We start from the raw sequence: 20,600 nt of genomic DNA on the forward strand, positions 1-20,600 counted from the left end.
TTTTAATCATAATACACACAAATAATGCACTTACAATGTATATGTCTAGGTTCAGCCTGTTTTTGGTACTACATAGGGGGGTGGCCATTTGACCCGGAAGTGGTTAGTAAGACCTTAACAGATTAAAATGAAAATTTCCCCACAGATAGATCTCAACATGCTGAACACTTTTACCGGGTCAGAAATTAGCTAAACCTAACGGTTATGCAGATACATGCAGAAAACTACTTCTGGCTCCTATGTTCTATTTTTAGTAATGGCGGCCATGTTTTTCAACGAATCGAAAATTCCCATACAAGTTCTCTGCAGATACCCAAAGAAACATTCATACCAAGTTTGGTTCTAATTGGTCAAGTAGTGTCAGAGGAGAAGAGTTTTGAAAACCTGTCAACGAAGACGGACGCCAAGTGATGGAAATAATCCAATTTTATATTATGTTGCACAGCTCTTTAAATAAAACCAACAAAAAAAAACGAAAACAAAAACAACCAAATTCTTTTGGTTGATGCCTACAATTTAAAGAAATATATAAGCTTATTCTTAGTAGTTCTATGCTAATTTTCTGTCAGTCTGAAAAACACTTACTGATGATATTTCACCCTTTAAATAAAACTTGTGGTTATACCAAAAACGTCAACATAACCATGTGCCAACTCGTATGGTATAAACATGAATTTCTACTGAGTTGTTTTTTTAAGATATTTGTTTTGGCTTTTTTTAAACCCCAATTGCCAAATGGTTAACTGTCAAACATATCAACACCAACCATTGGTAAAAATTTTACCAAGAAAACAAGCCACTAACGTCCATACGACCACAGAAGTTCAGTCTTACTAAAAAAGGAACATTGTTATTTTTGAAGAGTATTAATAAAAAGAAACAACATAATTTTCATGAAACCAACGTAATATTGCATTCTTTGATTTACAGCAGTTGAAAAAAAAAACATTAGTTCATAATGCACTTTACCGTTGTCCTGATGTATTGTTGAATAAATATTTCATTAACAATCTCCATCAATAAATGAAGATAAGCTGATATTTGGCTTGCATCACAATTAATGTGCATTTACAATACAAGTTCTGAGCTGAGCATTGCCGACTTCAAACATCTCCTAATGTCTTGCTTTCGTGTACAGGGTCTTGTTTACACATTTATGTCATTCGTAAAGAGGTGACAACCATGTTATTGAAATAACACAATATCCAAGGATTTAAGTCGTTCGTCATTCAAAACTTGCTGATTTCCGACTTAATGTTAAGTTTTAATTCCTTTGGTTCTTTCCTTCTCAGTGACAACCTTCTCAGGACTTTTCCTTGTTTGATTTCATTTACAAGACTATCAACAATTTTCTTATCTTCAGATTGACTTCCAGGGTGGAGAAAATGACCACCTGAAAAACAAAGGCAGTAGTTTTAGTCAACGATCTATCACATAGATGTCATAGAACCAGGGTAATTCCTATCAGAATATGCACAAATCACCCCAGCCACTGTTTCTGTGGGAATCCATCATGGCAGGGGCGTAGCTGCCTATACCCAAATACCCAGTTGCGTACTTTCGGAAAAAGTAACAAAAATAAAAACACACATTTTAAAGATGAAATAAAGGTTATTTATCACATATGCATACCATGAACGTAGTATAGGCTCTGAAAAACTGGCTCCAAAATCGTTAAAATTCAGGAGTTTCCCTCAGGGCTTTGCCTTGCCGGACTCACTGGGGGCCTTGAGCGACCCCCGCCCCAAAGACCCCTCGCCGTAATTTTGCGTACAACTAAAACAGGCCTAGCTACGCCCCTGCATGGCGTTATGTCCACAAATAAAAGGAAACTGCGAATACTATGTATTCTAGTAGAAGTCACTAAGTTATACAATCATTGAATAAAGTGAGCCGAAAATCAACAGAGAACAATGAAATTAAGATATTGTGAAGTTAGTTTAAAAAAATGAAGTAGGGCTTTAAAATGAAATACGAAAGTTGTAAATTTATTTGTATGACTGACATTTGTAATGAAAATTTCTCTACTTACTCCTCCGTTTATTTAACATTTCTTCCTGTGCTTTCCGTCTTTTCTCTGCTTTGTCTTGCTGTTCCCTCTGAGTCTCCAGCTCCTATAAAATATACATTTGTACAGTTCGAGAATGTGACGGTATAAAAAAAACTGGATAAGATGCATGTCGCATTTTGTTTATTTTTAAATCACTCGTCATGCTTAAAAACTGAAGTGTGGAATTTAAAAGGTACTAGTAAGTAAATATTTCAAAATGAAAATTAAAATAGTCGTCTTTTTTGAAAACATGTATACAAATTGATTTCCTACTTGTTGACACGACTTGATGTTTTCACAAAATTCTTTAAATGCTTCTAAAAATTCGTCCAAGTTGAAAGACTTCTCATTTTCACAGTAATGGGCTGCTAACTTGGTAGACAGTGTTTTCACACGAGTAATTCCTTCATCGACGTCATCAAGGTCCGTCATCGCTTCCTATAAGATATCAACATAAGACATTGATTAACGATCCCAACTGAAGACAAAAGTAGAGTTAAACCGATTATTACCGAACATCCTTTGGAATTTAAAATTGGTTTGGTTTAGACAAATATTAGATTTAGACAGGTTTAAAATACATATAAAATCATATCTAGGGACTTTTTAAAATGTCTGGTTTAGATAGGTTAGTCAGGATTCTGTTAGAACAGTTATTACTGTAATCACAAATTTTGTGAATTTTACATCCTGCCTATCAATTCCTTACCATTCAAAGGTTCAAGAACTCACCACTACAGCATATTCATATTGCAGGACTTTATATGTCATCGTCAGCATTGTGTTGCTGAAGTTTTGCGGTGTTTCTCCATCGTTTTTACTATTTATCATACAGAAAGGATAAAATATATTGACTAGGTTAACACAACTCTGAATTTAAAAAGCAGAACCACACGTATAACATTTTGGAATGCCTTAACAGATGACTCACAGCTGTGAACGCTTTAAGTAAGTAGATGGTTTAAAATTGTTCATAGTACAGCCATGGAAACAAGGTACGCGCAAAATTTTGTCTAACCTCCATAAATTCTGTAAATTGACTTTTGACTTCTTCATCTTCCACTTTGCCTATTTTGTTCTTTATATCTTCTACATGTCTCTTGAGTTGATTGAATTCCGTGACTGTCTGGGTAAGTGTGAATCTGGGTATATTTGTAATATGAAATAAGTTAATTGTAATTACAGTACACGATACTATAGGTACAAAACGTGTGAATGTAACAAAATATGAGGAAGCAGCAATACCGGAAAGTTACTAATATTGGAAAATCAGTGGACATGATGCCGGAAGCATTAATATGACGACAGATAAAGAACAAGTTCGTTGAAGAATAGGAAACCAAATAAGGAATAGAAAATCTGATATAATACTTAGTTTTAAGTGATACAAAAATAACTCCCAAAATGAAGAAGGATACAAACAAAATATAGCCAAAAGCTGCACACAATAAATAAAAACGAAACTATACAAGATGAAAATGAACTATTCTTTTACCACTATTTGGAGTCAGTTTCCAATATGACGAACATTCCCATCTGTCATAGATGTTTTTTTTTCACCTGGATATTGGTTTTAGTGGATATGTATTGCCCGTTTCATGGTTTTCTTTTTAGTTCCCCATTTAAGTACATGCATTTGTGACTTTTTCGTTCTTCGTATGTGGACTAAATATGTAAGGCTTTGTTTTGTCAGCGGATATTCCCTGTATTTACACTTCGGGATTCTTATATTTTCATAATATGAGTTTTACACCATTTAGTAGCATTAAGTTAGATTAATGTTTTGGCAAAAACATTCACGATCACTAGCTTATTTACCTTGCAGCTTTCTGTAGTAGGTCTAAAAGATCGTCAACAAATAGGAGTGCATCTTTATTTTTCTTCTCGGCTTCCTCCACCAAGTGATGCAATAACGTCATCCGAGGAATGTTGGATTTCGTGTTTATTAGTTTTTTCAACGAACTTATTCTAAAACCGATAGCATTTCCACTGTTATTTTTCTAGAATAAAAACAAATTAGGGAAAGTGCTAAATACATGCATATTACTGAGATATATCACAAAAAGTTGAAATATCTGACAATTATGAATACACTACTTCAGATGTTTAGATGGAAAAAGCATTGCATGTTAAGTGTTTGTGTAAAGTAGTATTTTACACACTTGGTTTTATTGCGTGAATGTTTGTTTGTTTGTTTGTTTTTGCTTACACATCATTTTAAGACATAATGGGAATTAGGTTTACTCTTTTTCCATGTTGCCCCGTGCAGGTCCGGGTGTCAAAAGAATAGGCCCGCAGCAGCGCTAAGCTTGTCATAAAATGCGACTAAATAGTGCTCAGAACCCTAGCAGGGGGCTAGGGCGGTCTGCCCACAGAGCAACTGGGTTGTGTGCCTCAGGTGGTGGAATGGGGTACCTCTGGTGTGTTACATGCTGGGATTGTCAGGCTATAATACGGAAAACCTGACCGGAGTAAGAACCATAGGGCTCCGCCACATGAGGCTAATTTGCCCGACCCTACCCACCTCTCCCTATTTCCAGTGGCAATCAAAATTTGTCGACCCCATTGTCCTTTTGTCCCATCCCATTTTTCATTTCATCATTATTTCATGTTCATTTTATCATCTATTTCATGTTCATCGTCTGAATATAGCTGAAATATTGCTGCTCGGATGTTAAACCCAAACAATCAATCAATCAATCAATCAATCAATCATTTTACCATGTTAATTCACATTGTTGTCACATAGTAAAGTATTAGTAAAAACCGATTATTTCAAACACATATGAAAAGGACCGATAAAACGATGAGACCTACGTCACCATTATATATTGTCAACGTATAAATAATGAACACTTTGCAAGTTATACAATTACAATGGGGGATTACAATTTTTAGAGTATGCACATACGAAAATTCCACAGGTAAAACATTTATATTAAATATTTTTTCAAATTTGTCCATGAAAGGAGATGCGCATCTTCGATGTGCATATAAACACCGGGCACATTTTGAATAACATTAAACTTTTTGAATCACAGATTGCACAAATCAGGTATCCCAAAGTGTCTGCTAGACCATACACGTCTTAATCACATATCATATTTGAAAGGTTGATATTTTTCTATTTTACCTTATTGATGAAGTTTCCAATATGTAAGATGTAACGGAGAAATGACTTGATAGAGTGATTATCGAAAAGTTTCCGACAGAGCTGGTTCAGTATCTGGATATTTGGTCTAATCGAACCAAGAAGTGAATTGAATTCTCCCTTTAATATCATAGCTTCTATACGTAAATCGTATTCGGAAAGTTTTATTAGCTCAACGAAAAACTTTTCAGCATCTCCAAGCTTTTCCCTGTCACCTTCAAACTGGTTCAACGTATCTACCTAAAATGAAAGCCCAAGAATACGAGCAATGTCTTTATATTTCTAACACCAGAGCATCGATATAAAGACAGGAATGAAGAGCATGTCATAAAAAGACCAACAAAATACAGAAATTACAATTCATCACTTCTGTTCTTAACACAACCAAAAAGCAATACTGGAGATATTTCATAATGTAATTAACAAAGAAAAAATATAAACAAACAAAAAAATGATAATCAATCGTCCAAACAGACATTATCATTACCTCATCTGATGACGGCAATAGTTTAAACAAACTTTTGAGTTTCTCGACCCCAAATGCTCGAGGGTCACCATCTCTAATTAGTTGTATTATTACATCTGTTGATTTCCGGAACTGCTTCAGAAAGATGTTGACATTCATGCTCTTTTTCGCATCGAGCAGAGAAATCTGAACAGATGGTAAACAGGATAAATGTCATGGACAACAAAACAATTTAATAAGTAGATTAATGCTTAAATTTGGAAGTAAAATTACATGTGTCTCGATGATAAAACTGCTCTGATACAAATAAAAACTCTACTAGTGTATTTCATTTATTACGCGTGCCAACACCACACAGTGCAGTCAATACATCATACGCATTTCACTTTCTCTTCCGTTAAAATATTCATTAACTAGGAATTAAACGCAATCTAATGTACTGAATAGAACGACATGGACCCAGATTTTCCAAAAAAAAAAAAAAAAAAAGGTCAAAGGTATTATTTGTTTTATTATTTTTGCCCAAATGTAAATTTTTCCAATGAAAAGAGAAGATATTCCAACCACCGAACTCCTTGGATTCACCCTCTGAATACATTTGTTTATGTTTAGTAACTACCTCCTGAGACGTGGAATGTTTCCTAGCCAATGGTGTTTTCTCGTTGTCTGGTTTAAGGAAGGCAGATTGAGTAGATTGTTTCTGTGAAAACCATTCCTCTAGCTTGTCATATTCTACCGTGACTTTGTCGTCCATGTCAAGGACATCAGCCCAAATGCTCGTTTCTGTAAGAGTACAATTTACATGCCTTAAATGGTTTGAAATTATGAATTTCCTATTGAGATGAAAAACAGCATGGTTTGTCTTAAATGCTTAAACAAAATAACCAGAAATGTGACATTTTTATTTGTAAATATTTTAGTTGCAGGTATATCAAGTAATCTTAACAAAAGAAGAAATGTATTATACTTTCTTACTTTTGAAAGCATTCGGTGGCAGTTTATTCCAATTAAATATCTTCATTTTGCAATGAGGATCTGGAGTTGTTATTGCTGGAGGAGGTGGACTAGGAGGTTTCAATGTCCCAGGAAAACCTGGAAACCCTGGAGGTGGTGGCACACCCCCTGGCCCTGGAGGTGGAGGAGGAATTCCCCCTGGTGGTGGAGGCGGCGCTGGAACACCTCCAGGCGGAGGAGGCGGTGCTGGAACTCCTGGGGGCGGAGGTGGTGGAGGAACCCCTCCTGGTGGTGGTGGCGGTGGTGGGATTCCTTCCGGTGCTGGTGGTGGAGGTGGAGCAACAACTGGACCGGAAGCAACATGAGCTGCAGCACTAGATGATCTGTATTCTTTTTCCGGGAGGTCAGTTGTTACCGGGGCAGCAGCTGACGAGACGGCTTGAATTGCTTCGGTTGTAGCTAACTTCCCTCCTCTAATCAAACGCATACGAGGTAAGTCATCATCAGTTTGAACTTCTTTATCTTCACGTCTTAATGTCTTAATTGACAACTCTCGTTTAAGATGGGATTGGGATGAATCTAAACTTATTGCTTGCTGAGTTAGTTTCTCTATAAGAGACCAGGTTGCCTCGCTGCAAAAGAAATACGTTCACTTGAAAAGCAAATTTTTTTACGAAAAGATGTTAAGGGGGTTACAAGTGTTAGATATATTTGATTGTACAAGTTGATTGATTACATACCTTACTGTGCCTACTCTTAAGTCAAGCAAATGAATAATATATTTATCACAATACAGTTAGGATTGCGTCAATGGGTTCATACCCATTAACTTTAATCACTTCTAGTAACTAATAGGATGCATGTTTCAATAGACTGCTGTGAACTTCGGCTGTATGTTATCTTATGAAAATTCTATAGAGTTACATGTTAATACATTCTGGAGTTTCTATCTAATCAGAAAATAGTAAAATTTAGTGAATACCGAACTTCAGGTAGATATAAGGTTCTATACAGATATTATTTAGAAAATGAATTGTTTCCGTTACTCACCTGTTACTATGATGTGGATTAATTTGAAATAGACTGTACAGTATACTCAACAGAGAGTAAGCCATGGGTGTATGTGATACCTAGAAATTCAAGGAAAATCGCTAAAAAATAAAACATTTAACGAACCCAGAGACAAACAAAATGTCACAGAAAACAAATTGAAACTACTTGTACAGGAGGAAACGGTATTTTAAATCATTTCACAATTTGTATAAACTGCATGGTACATGTATAGTGTACGCGCAATTTACGAACTGATTAAGAAATGCAAATGATACTATTTTACCAGACTATTGTTGATCACCCTAAATGTTATAAAAATGAAAGTAAGTTGACGGTTGCGTACGTGCTGTTCAACAGTAAAACTACTGTTTTGTTTAGAATGTGATCTCTACAGATGGGTAGTTAAACATAAATTGTGACAGCTGTGTTGTTTATCATTTGTTCATATTTTACCATTGTTTTTGATCACACATTAAGACAGAGGTGTAAGGTAGTGTATACCTGCTTATCTATTGCGTCAAATAATGCTTTTGGGTTCTGAATATCAACATTGCTTTGTTCACGGATTTCCTCCAGAGCCTCATTATCAGCTGCAAGCTCTTCCTCAAATACGTCACACTGAACTTTTAATAATGGGTCGCCATCATGTCGCATCAGTATAATAATATCCAGGATTCCAAGTGCTACCAAATGAAATGAGAGGTTAAAATGGTTTCGGCAAAGTCAAAATACTAAAAACAAAGAGCAATTATCATGCAGCTAACGATTCTTTTCTTGTCAAATTTAGAGTTTGATATACTGAAACGAATCAGATGCACGAATATATATTTAGCCAATGCACCAATTACATGTACTCTTATCCAATGGGGAACATCTTTGTCCAGTGTGGTGGACGTGTTTTTCAACAAACGGTCGGCATTCCAATGGGAACAAATTGTGCTCCTTTACTTGCTGACCTATTCCTACACTTTTATGAGGCTGACTTTATAGCTGATCCTATCCGAAAGAAAGAATATCGTTTAGCCAGATCCTTTAATCTCAGTTTCCGCTATATAGATGACGTATTATCTTTAAACAATCCTAATTTCGGGGATTTGATACATCGCATCTACCCCAAAGAACTTGAGATAAAGGATACTACAGACACTGTGAAGTCAGCCTTATATCGTGACCTACACTTAGAAATCGATGGTAAAGGAAAACTATTGACCAAACTTTACGACAAACGTGATGACTTTTCATTCAAAATTGTCAACTTTCCTTTCCTCTTTGGCAACATCCCTTCAGCGCCTGCGTATGGAGTGTTCATATCACAACTCATACGTTATGCCAGAGCTTGCCGACACCAGGCAGACTTTTTGTATCGCGCTAGAACTCGAACAAATAGGCTTCTGGAACAGGGTTATGTTGCTACATGATTAAAGTCATCACTACAGAGGACGCTTACCCTACCGGTGCACCTGGTCCATGCTCCCAGTTTTTAGTGGAGTCCGAGTTGCTTATTTGCTTTTATTACTTTGTATGTATGATTTTAGTTACTTTATGTTCTTTGTTGAGTATGTCTGTTTTGCATGTCTGGCAGTTGTCTCTGGATTACATTCTTTTGATTACCGCTATAACTTTGGTTCCCTTGATTACTCTTTTAAAAAAGGCCATGTCGCCTTGATCTAGTAAGGGGGAAGAAATATTTCAACAAATGCTTGTCTCTATCCTTTGCTTCTTCATAATATACACATTCATTTTGCAAAACCGATAGGGGGAGGGGTTCGGAAATTTGGTAAATTTTCTTTTTGCAGGAGACGCCCGTTTACAAAATTCCGTAATTTTGTGGAATATATGTACATGTAGCGTCATTTATACTGCTTTATTTAAGGTAAGGAATTAAATTTTCCAAAAAAAGATACAAAGTAAAAAAACTACAACGAGACGTACATACAAAGTCGTTCCTGACACGGTGTCTGTCATGTAGCTCCTCATTCGACACCACTATAGAGTTGACAAGGGCCATTAGTGTTGTCTTATATGCCGTTATTTCAGCGGCTCGTAATTCCTTCATTACTAAACTGAACTTAAATGGTAGTTTTCTCCAGGCCTAAAAAACAGAACATGTTGAAATAATATATCAAACTCATATTATATATCTATATTTGCAATTATCGTTTGCCGCTGATTGATAATTGTCCATTTCTTTAATTTTAGGAAATGATGAACGTTTTTTTCCCATTTCATACGTTTGATATTTTTATATTGTGCAGGATAGTATTTTAAATGTTTGTACCTTTATAACCCTGGTTATTTGAAACTGTCAGGAGTAATATGATTCGACGAATTTACTGCAAAACGTCAATAATTATTGAGTGAAGCAGATGAAGATAAAAGTACAATTTCCAGCCAATCATTGTAAGTTCATTATTTGAGTTAACTGGTGCTATCAACAGGTGATGAACCCAGGGAATAATCATTTGTTAATTTGCCAATTTGCAAAGTAATGCACAACGAATCGATTGACATGGAAACACCACATTCAACAATATTATTTCTACCATCGAAACATGCATTTCAGTGACCTGTCTTTATTTATTTCGGGAGGGGGTGGGGATTCCGCGCTTATATACAAGTTTTTTTCCAAAACTTGGCTTATTTAATTTTAAAAGCAATAATACTGTATTGTATTTATGCTTTAAATAATGTCCAATTTCTAATATATTGAATAGGACACACACTTTTGTATTGCACAACTGGCATAGGACATGAGCTTTTCGTAGTTTAAAAGGGTAGGAAAGGGGTATATTTAAATGAAAATATGAATTGCACCGGTCCTAACCCCTAATGAAGATTGACCGATCCCTAAGGATATCATATACAATCTACAATATCCATTGTTCTGTAACTAGTATCTCTAAACTGCACCGTGTACCTTATACTGTTCTAAAGCATCCATTGTCAGGTAAAAACCATCTTTAGAGTAGACACACAAAGCTGACAACAGTTCAAACATCTGCATCTTGACCATCACATTGTTAGTATCCAGAGCTGAAATACAAAAAAAAGAAATGTGCTTGAATGTTTGAAAATGCCATAGTAAAGTTTTACTTTTATAATTGTTTCATGTGTGTTTTGTTTTATTTTTCAAAAAGTAGTCAAATGATTGTGATATTATTTGTTATTTTTTTTTTATTTTAGCTTGATATATTATTCAAGTCATGTAGTCGTCTTCCCCTGAATTATTTGTTACTAACAGTCAATTATAATCATACGTATATATGACATTTATTCAATTTTGGGCACTTCGGAGAAGTGCAAAAAATGACGACTCCGATCTTTATGAAAATAAAATCCAAGGAAAACACGGTGAAAGTTACAAAAACCATACAGTTATTTTTAAAGTTTAAAAATCAAGAGATCGAAAAATACGATGTAAAGACCACGAAAGATAACACGCACATACAGAAGGTTATAAGTAAATACGAAACCCGGCAAATAAAACAAATCAATCTAATCTCATAAGGTGGTCAAACCAAGTAACAAAATTCTTGGGCAGTTTCGTTCGTGGTCCCTTCTTAAATCATATCAAAATAACTATTTGAAAGTAATCGGGAAATTTTAAGTAAGGGGACAATCATTTGATGTTTAGCCGGGGGTGGGGTTGGAAAAAGTTTAAAATAAATTTCTTGATCATGCAATATTTTGATCCGTCAAAGTACCCAGAACATCATGCTTTTACATACATAAAAAAACTACATGTATGTTGCATGTGAAAAATACCAAGTTAACAAGATGAAAGCCAAACAAAACACTATATTGATATCCCCCACTCCCCCATTTGATAACACGCACCTTTTGACCTCCACATCAAGTTGGATCAAAACCTAAAACAGGAGTTGCACTATGAGAATTTGTAAAGAAAATTCAGTTTTGTTTGTTTGTTTGTTGGGGTTTAACGTCCGAGCAGCAATATTTCAGCTATATTCAGACGATGAACATGAAATTGATGATAAAATGAACATGAAATGATGATGAAATGAAGAAGGGATGGGACACAAGGACAATTGGGTCGACAAATTTTGATTGCCACTGGAAATAGGGAGAGGTGGGTAGGGTCGGGCAATATAGCCTCCTGTAGCGGAGCCCTATGGTTCCTACTCCGGGAGAATACCACAGTAGGGTTCTTTAAAGTGCGAGGAACGTGGCATCTTTCCCAGCACGATGCACCACTATGGTTTGCGGTCAGGTTTTCCGTATAATAGCCTGACAACCCCAGCATGTAACACGCTAGGGGTACCCCATTCCACCTCCTGGGGCACACATCCCAGTTGCTCTGTGGGCAGAAAATTCAGTGTTTCATTTAATTTCATTCAGTGGTGTAGGGGGGTTAACGGATAAAAATGGGTACCACCGTGTCCCAATGTTCATATATGAAAAGGTCCGTGTTTTGCTTCATGAAACCTTCAAACTGATTTAGATCAAAATCTGAAATATGAGGTGCAAATTGTGAATTATTAGTATGCAATAAAGATTCTCTTAGTTTCATTAAATTTCATTCAGAGGTGTAGGTAAGGGATGGGTACGCGCTCTGTGGAACGAAAGGAACTATGGAAGTACGGACACCCCTATCATTATATACCCACCTCAAATTGGATTAAATGTTTGGAACCGGAAAGTCTCCCAGACCACTTTCAATACCCAATGGTCATCCCCTAACTTGTGTATTGCGGTTGATCGACCTGAGGGTCGTGCTCTAATGTTATCTTAATCATATCACTGATATAACCAAGGCATATAATGATGAAAAGTAGACAGCATAGCATCGTATATCACACTGTTTCTGAATCAGACAGCTAATCAGACTACCAGATATGCATCTCAACATCCGCTTTGTTATAATTATAGACATGCCAGTTTTTTCATATTTAATTTCTATGTTATGTAATATAGAGATACATGTGGTTATGTACATTAAGTTATGCTAAAGATCAAAGTCATTTTCGAACGATATTAAAATTCGACGTCGTAAATTAAGGAAATGCTATATTTGAACTTTATAAGGTTATACAGCTGTCTGATTTTAAATAGAAGGTTCAGTAATTTTGGGGTGTCGAGTAAAACTAAAATATTACATACTTTTACTGTTAAAGTACTAATTTTATCTTTTAAAATGAAATATGAATTGTTGCAAATTTCTTTCTATTACTGTTTGATATTGGAAAACTTACTGTTTGTCTCTGTATCAGAGACTGACATTCAACAAATGTTCAATAATAACGGTATGAAGTTTTAAAGATGTTTTTGCACTGAGTGACTCATATCAAGTCTATAAATCAAATACCGAACGATTGGTATCAATGTACTCTAAGCTCCCAAGATGACAACAGCTATACAAAGCACTAGTGAAAGTAACAAATGACAGACACACAATACCATACATACATATAGCAGCATTGGAATAAAATATATAGGAAGATTTCAAAAATAATAATAAAAAAAATGTATACAAGAAGTACTAAAACAAATATCGAAATAGGAAGCCAAATCTCTACCATGTGTAATACAAGGACTAAAGCCTTAGTATTAATGTAGATATGAAGCCTCATTAATTATACGTAATTATGTAAGATCGTGTATACATCAGAGTAAGTGTGTTATTGACATTATACAGAACCTTTGTTGTATAATTATATATTGTAGAAAACATTCATACAAACTATCGAGCTTAGGTTATCAGAAAGGTTGTAGGGAGTGCATCAAAGAAAGCATCAAACACAGATTACATAGTGGTTTAGTTACTGTGGTGCACTTGAGAAGTGCATCTGTTCTTGTCTGGTATTAAGAGCATCAAAATGCAGAGAAAATTTTAAAGTAAATGACTTAGGGGGTTAACTCATTCAAAGTGGTTTTGACACATTTTAACAAAGTTTATAATAATGACATACTATCTACAAACGATACAATCCATAGGTACTAACTTACGCTGTAGTAAGCAATTTTAATGGGTATTTAATCTTTATATTCACTTACCCGAGGCAAATCTTCGTCCAAAAATATTGTCCTTTCTTTCCTTAATTTTCAACAGACAATCCACTCCACTTTGTGAATTTATAACCTCCCTTATACACATAATACATTCTAGCTTTAGAACCATGTCCGAGAGATGATGACTTTTATAAGACCCAAGATTCTTTAGGCACTGAAACAACAGCCCAAGACCATCAAATTGTAGAAACTCTGTCATCCAGTCAACATCATTAGACCGAATACATTTTCTCAACTTGGCTAGATTTTGAAGGTTTGGATTACGAAGCCATTGTAAAAAGTTGAAAGCATCCAGTTTTATTTCGTCGTCATCGTCCAAACTATCCAATTCTTTTCCGACCATGAAACCATCTGACCTGTGTCTTTGTGCTCGTTTCTGCTTTCTTTTGTTTGCAAATCGACTTGTTTTCTCATCTCGAGATTTTTCACTAGGATTTCGTAAACTCATTTTACTATTTATTCTGTTCTTAATCTTCGAAAATTTAGTATGTTTCACACAGATATATATACGAACTTCACAGACTGCCTCAATCATATATTTATAACCATCTTATCGTCTTTAGATGATATACAAGAGTTATTTTCAGTATTATAATTTTTCTTCGAACAGAACATATACTAAACATCAACTTACTTCGTTATCTTGGGTGATAAGTAGTTACTGATAAGAATATACCACTGTGATGCACTGAACATTCATGAAAAGAAGAACATCCTCGTTAAAATCCTTAAAATTTCACATCATTTCATGTACAGGTAAAACAGTTAGAATCTACTAAATGTCTACTGACTGCAGTGTACACGTACGGTATAGCTGTATTCACCTCAATGTGCGTTTGTTGTTATTCATGCACGTGCTTCAAATTCCAATTTAATGATAATTCCCCCCACAGGCACTCAGACTGAGATCTTCTAGAAAACAAATGATTACATTTTCTTTGGTTTGTTGCCCAATATATTATTCGTCTTAACAATCCATTCCGTTTATCTATTTAGACAATGAATTTCCTATTTCATCAATGTTTGAAAAGGCGTGGTTTATTACCATGTCTTCGTCTCACTTTCGATACGAGGTCCAGTAAGATAATTTAGTTAAGTGTTATCATAACAACCTTGTTTAAAAAGAATATACGTGTATTTGAGTGTGTGGTAACATTTGCCTTTTATAACCTTTTAACCGTATACACTTTTGATCTGTCGGGTTCTACTACAATGCAATGACTTAATTATCTTATTACATATGCAGATAATAAAATTATCGATTGTGTATGAAAACTTAGTTGATCATTAGTCATACAGTACCATTACTCAGAACAGCGAATTTAATATTAATTATGGCCTTACCTTTTGTAATCGGTGTATGTTATAGTTCAATTTTCGACAATAAGCCCATTATAATCCACTGTACATCTCATTAACTTCCCAATTTCACCAGGCTACAGTTACAATAATATTACCATTGATATCACTCACTTCACCCCTGTATCCATTAGTATGCAGATGACATGCCCGTATAACATTAGCATTAACATTTACCTTTCCATAATCTACTGTTGTAAACATGAAAATACATCTCAACTAAAGGTAAAATCTGGATGATAGATCTTCAATCAAAAGCAAATCTATTGAAATACATAGTAAAATCAGGTAAGCAGAACGGCAGGGACTGAAGCGAAACAAATATACATATATAACTTCCTCAATTTCTTTATTATATTGCTTCACTCAGGCATTAATTACTGAAGTTCTTATAAAACTTTCGTTATATCTGATGCTTTGACTTAATTTAAAAAAAATATAACTTGTCACAAACTCAAGTGTTTTATTAGATGTGATTTATTGATTTACTATCAACCATATAAAGCATAAAGTTATGAAAGTCCCATCAATAACAAACTGTAATCCCCCCCCGAAAAAAAATACAATAAAACCCCAATACTGCACTGATTGTTAAGGAAGAGTAATCAAGGGAACCAAGGCAATAGCGGTAATCAAAAGAATGTAATCCAGGGACAAAGACCAGACATGGAAAACAGACATACACAACAAAGAACATAAAATAAAATGATTCATACAAAGTAACAAAAACAAATGAGCAACTCGGACTCCACTAAAAACTGGGAGCATGGACCAGGTGCACCGGTAGGGTAAGTGTCCTCTGCTTTTCTATAAAAACCCGCCGAGTTGCTCATAAAAAGTCAAGTCCGGGGTAGACATACGAGGAAAGGAAAACTATGACCCGTTGAATAAATCATATTACAACTAATACGTTATGCCATAGCTTACCGTAGACTTCTTGCAACCAGTCTTCTAGAACAGGGTTATGTTGCTACAAGATGGAAGTCAGCACTACTGAAGTTTTATGGTCTTCATCATGAACACATGGATCATTATGGCGTACCCATCTGTACCACGAAAACTGTCATAGTTTTCTTTTCCTCTTTCGTCTATCGCGAACGACATTTTATGAGCAACTCTAGAAAAGTAGAGGACGCTTAGCCTACCGGTGCACCTGGTCCATGCTCCCAGTTTTTAGTGGAGTCCGAGTTACTCATTTACTTTTGTTACTTTGTATTATTTTGGTCATTTTTTTCTTTGTTGAATAGGTCTGTTTTCCATATTTGGTCTTTGTCCCTGGATTACATTCTTTTAATTTCCTCTAAAATTTTGGTTCCCTTGATTACTCTTTAGTTCCTCGATTGTTTGACCATTACCTGATAGACTCCCTTCAGAAGATAGGCAATTGGGCAATTGAGATTGTTTGACCATTGCCTGTTAGACTCCCTTCAGAAGATAGACAATTGGACAATTGAGATTCAGATTGCCAATTTGATACATATAGTTCATTCACATGTTGATTAATTCTATAAGAGTTTGAATCTTTGTCCTGTTAACGTTTTGAATATGTGAATAAATCATAAAAATTTCAAGCATTATATAAATGCATGCATGTATTTCATTCCTTATAATTTTAAAGATTAACACAGTATTATATGAAACAATAAGTACAAAAAGGGACGAAGGCAAAAAGAAATGAAAAAAAATATGCAAGAAAATAGAAAATAAATGAATTTTAAAGTTCTAAATTCAGTCAATTGATTATATAATCTAAAAAAATATGTACAAAAAATTTTTGCACCATAGTACGAACATATAATACTGTTAGATTCAATTATTTTTTATACTTCATCTAAGACAGTTTGTATATCCCAAAAAGAGAAACTGTTCCATTCTTTATTGAACCTATTGGGTACTTTCATATGTAATATGTAAAGAAGTATAAGTTTCATATTTGATATTCGTATTATATCTTATATTTTCTTTAAACTTTGAAATTTGACGTCCATGTTTTCATTATTTTGTGTATAATGATACACCAGACCTAGAACAGATATTAATAAGATTTGGTCTGAACATAATCATATGTAAACAATGTTTTCCATAAACCGTTTCCAAAATCATGTTATTTTCTTTTGTTCCATTCTATATTTATTTACAAGATCTTTTTAATCAGACACATGGGTAATTTGGTAAGACTATTTATAAACCGTTTGAAAATAAAATTATGCAATCGTTGATGAAACGTACATGCTAAGTAGCTTTTACTTGACCGAATTAGGTTTCATCTGTCATTTCAGTCTTTGTTTTAACTCACCTTAAGTTTTTCATGTCTTCAGTAGAGTTTACCGAAACTACGCAGACTTTTTGTATCGCGCTAGAACTCTAATAGGCTTCTGGAACAGGGTTATGTTGCTACAGGATTGAAGTCATCACTACAGAAGTTTTATGGTCGTCATCATGAAATCGTTATGGATCGTTATGGTGTATTCATCTGCACCATGAAAACTGATTTATTCAACGGGTCATAGTTTTCCTTTCCTCGTTTGTCTACCCCGGACTTGACTTTTTATTAGCAACTCGGCGTGTGTTTCTAGAAAAGCAGAGGACGCTTAGTCTACCGGCGCACCTGGTCCATGCATTCAAATTTAAGTGGAGTCATTTGCTTTTGTTACTTTGTATATATGATTTTAGTTACTTTATGTTTTTTGTTGTCTATGTCTGTTTTCCATGTCTGGTCTAGAACTTATTCCGCGCACGAGTTCAATCTTCAAGCGTTCTTGGCACGAATGATCATGTTTTGGTTATTAACGATAACCAATTGATTATCCTATTTACTATATAGATTTTCTTCATAAATTTCGATATTTTCAACACAAGTTTTAAAATCTGTGATGGGCGGATTGATATCTATGTTGTGACGTTTTGGCTAGAGAAAGTCCTATAATGAAATTACCGAATTTATTTTACAGTGTGAATTATCGAAATTTATTACACTGGGAACATTCGATAAAACACTGCTATCTATATAATAAAAGACAATAATGCTCGTTATCTGAAATATATTAAAGATATTAACCAAAAGCATAAATTAAATGGGGACTATTTGTCGGATGACCAATGATCGTTATAATTTGAGATACGGTCCAGTCAAAATTTAGCACGTGCGTCAGTTTATGAAGCGACGTAAGGCATGCAACAATAATAATTTGTTAACATCTGTTGTGCATTGTTATCAAGGACTGTATAAATACTACAATGGTGAGTTACCATTTTTCCAGTCTTCTTGAAAATACAGTTACTTCCATGTAGTAAGTATTGCTCGAAGTCCAAAGGACGATAAAGATTGTCAGTTACCATCCATGTGCTCTGTTGTATGATAAAAAGTACTTGATAGTAACTAGTTAACGAGACAAGATTAACAGCATGTCATATAAAACGTAATTTCATTGGCATCCCAAAAAAGCGCAACTCTACGCGGGTAATAAGCACATGCTTATTGTAAACTTAACCAATAATTTCTTGTATCAAGTCAGTTTGTCGATCAAAGCATTATCAGGAAGAACGCATTATGGGAATATTTCTCAAATTACTGATAATAGGTATAGAGATGTATAATAAACCAAACCAAATGCTATTTTAGTGCAAAAATCTCCATATCCCATACTGTATCAACTCTCGACCTTTATTCCCGTCCGGCCAGTAGCCCGTAGGTAATATAGGAGTCTCATGTTGATAACACACGTTATTACATATTTTGACATGTGATATTCGGTATATATCATATCAGTATGAAGCTTAAACATGGTCAACTGCAAACTGTAAATACAACTTTTAAAATATTATTTTTACAATTTCCAATGAATACAACATGAAATGATAGTTCTGTTCGGAGAGTAATTCCGAAAACAAAGGAACAATGCCCTCCTCTTTGCTAAACCTTATTTTGTTAAGACGTATGATATCAACGTTTGATTTTTTCCTATTTTGTCTCTTTTTGTAAGTTTTGTCGTGTTGTCTATTAATAATTCTGTTTTATATAGCAAGTTATATCCACTTGATTTCTCTTCAATATTTTTGCTGAATGAAACATTAAAGAATGACAATGCATGTGCAATAGTGTATTTGTCTTTCAAACTTTTCAGCCTTAGCCAAAGCATATGTGATGGGTATGTATTTCACAATTTGTCTTGATTAGCTAGAAACAACAATATTTTAATGTTAGAAATAAGTTCTAGGTGCACATGACATAAATGGGCTCAGCTCAAGATGCAAAACGTGCAAGAACGAAGCGCAATGTGATGAGAACAAACAGCATCGTCTGGAAGTGACATGTCGCAAAGTGAATGCAAATAAAAAAAAAATGAGTGTCTCCAATACTTACTTCAAAAAGTAAAACGATGTAGTGAGCGTTCAAAATTCCAATCTATAAATTTAATACAAAAAGATTGAAAGTACTTACAGTGTTTGCTTTCTGAGATCGATATGCCCATTTTACATTCACCCTTCACTAAGTTCCAAAGACAAACAATATTTGAATGTCAAAATTGTTTTAGGCAAATGAACAAATGCATCTACGATTCAAAACATTCATATATTTAAAAATATTTTAATAATAATTTATATACTCTAATAATGAAATTGATTTATATATTCTAATAATAATTTATACACTCTAATAATAATGATCTATACATGTATATTATTATAAAACAAATTTTATATCAAATAAATTTGAATAATTAACGAAATTTCCTGACTACAGCTAATCATATAAACCACCTAGAACTACTAATCATATAAACACCTAGAACTACTAATCATATAAACACCTAGAACTACTAATCATATAAACACCTAGAACTACTAATCATATTAACCACCTAGAACTATTAATCATTTACAGTGAAACCAAACGCTGATCCATAAAAAAATGCTGTAGTCGATAATAAACAATGCCTACTCCAAGGAAAGTCCAACTTATAAATGACACAATCATGGGAAAAACAGTTGGTAACTAACTTAATGGTCCTGACTTGGTATAGTCATTTTAAAATGAAAGGTTGATTAAACAAAGGTAGGTTTAAAGCGCGCTAAACTTCTTCCATCAGTTACGGTTCATTATTTTCTGTAAATTTCAACACAAATGGACAGAATAAAACTGCCACCAGTAAAAACAGGTAAAATCTGTAGTCAAAACAGTACAGAAGAAATGGACAATAACTAAGTGATAATAAATACGATAAAATACTAAATTAAAGCTTCGAGTTTAAAAATAATTAAGTAAATAAGATTTACAGAAAATTAATTTGTACACATTTTGAAAATCCATCATCTATAATCTGAATCTCAGGAACGGAATGTTTTTCATTAAGATTTGAATATCGGAAATAAAACTGTATGTTTTCTTATAATCTTGGTTCAAAAGCTTGTTTCGAAGGTAACAAATCCTTAGAAACACGAAACACCATTCTACACGAGATGAAATTCCGAAATTTTGAATGAGTTGAAATTCGTGATCCAAAGCCTGCAACAACAAGAGGCTCCCACCTGGTTAT

The 20,600-nt window shown here is 34.4% G+C and overlaps 1 protein-coding gene across 2 annotated transcripts; it reads right to left on the reverse strand.

The window, feature by feature from the left end:
- Nucleotides 1-888: 888 nt before the first annotated feature.
- LOC148604603 (inverted formin-2-like) lies at nt 889-14,516 on the reverse strand. 2 transcript variants are annotated; one of them, XM_088549343.1, is made up of 14 exons: nt 13,690-14,516; nt 10,592-10,707; nt 9,611-9,766; nt 8,176-8,357; nt 7,672-7,751; nt 6,643-7,253; nt 6,287-6,450; nt 5,689-5,853; nt 5,184-5,441; nt 3,869-4,050; nt 3,069-3,192; nt 2,324-2,488; nt 2,033-2,114; nt 889-1,393 (listed from the first exon to the last, which is right to left on the reverse strand). In XM_088549343.1, exons 4-14 carry the CDS (start codon nt 8,326-8,328, stop codon nt 1,230-1,232), a joined length of 2,148 nt encoding a protein of 715 aa, XP_088405469.1. In that variant the 5' UTR covers nt 8,329-8,357; nt 9,611-9,766; nt 10,592-10,707; nt 13,690-14,516; the 3' UTR covers nt 889-1,229. The 2 variants fall into 2 exon arrangements, with proteins under 2 accessions (XP_088405469.1, XP_088405467.1); XM_088549341.1 differs by having other exon boundaries at nt 9,607-9,766.
- Between the last annotated feature and the right edge of the window lie 6,084 nt (nt 14,517-20,600).

Source organism: Perna viridis, chromosome 10, assembly GCF_037379345.1.
Source record: "Perna viridis isolate PV_CMFRI_1.1 ecotype Kerala chromosome 10, ASM3737934v1, whole genome shotgun sequence".
Lineage (NCBI taxonomy): Eukaryota > Metazoa > Mollusca > Bivalvia > Mytilida > Mytilidae > Perna > Perna viridis.

Excerpts from the sequence above, each read along its gene's own strand:
- LOC148604603 (XM_088549341.1), bottom strand. The coding sequence starts at position 14,239 with ATGATTGAGGCAGTCTGTGAAGTTCGTATATATATCTGTGTGAAACAT. Across the intron at positions 5,854-6,286 it reads AACATTCCACGTCTCAGGAG|ATTTCTCTGCTCGATGCGAA; the intron begins GTAGTTACTAAA and ends CCATCTGTTCAG. Across the intron at positions 2,115-2,323 it reads ACATCAAGTCGTGTCAACAA|GAGCTGGAGACTCAGAGGGA; the intron begins GTAGGAAATCAA and ends TATATTTTATAG.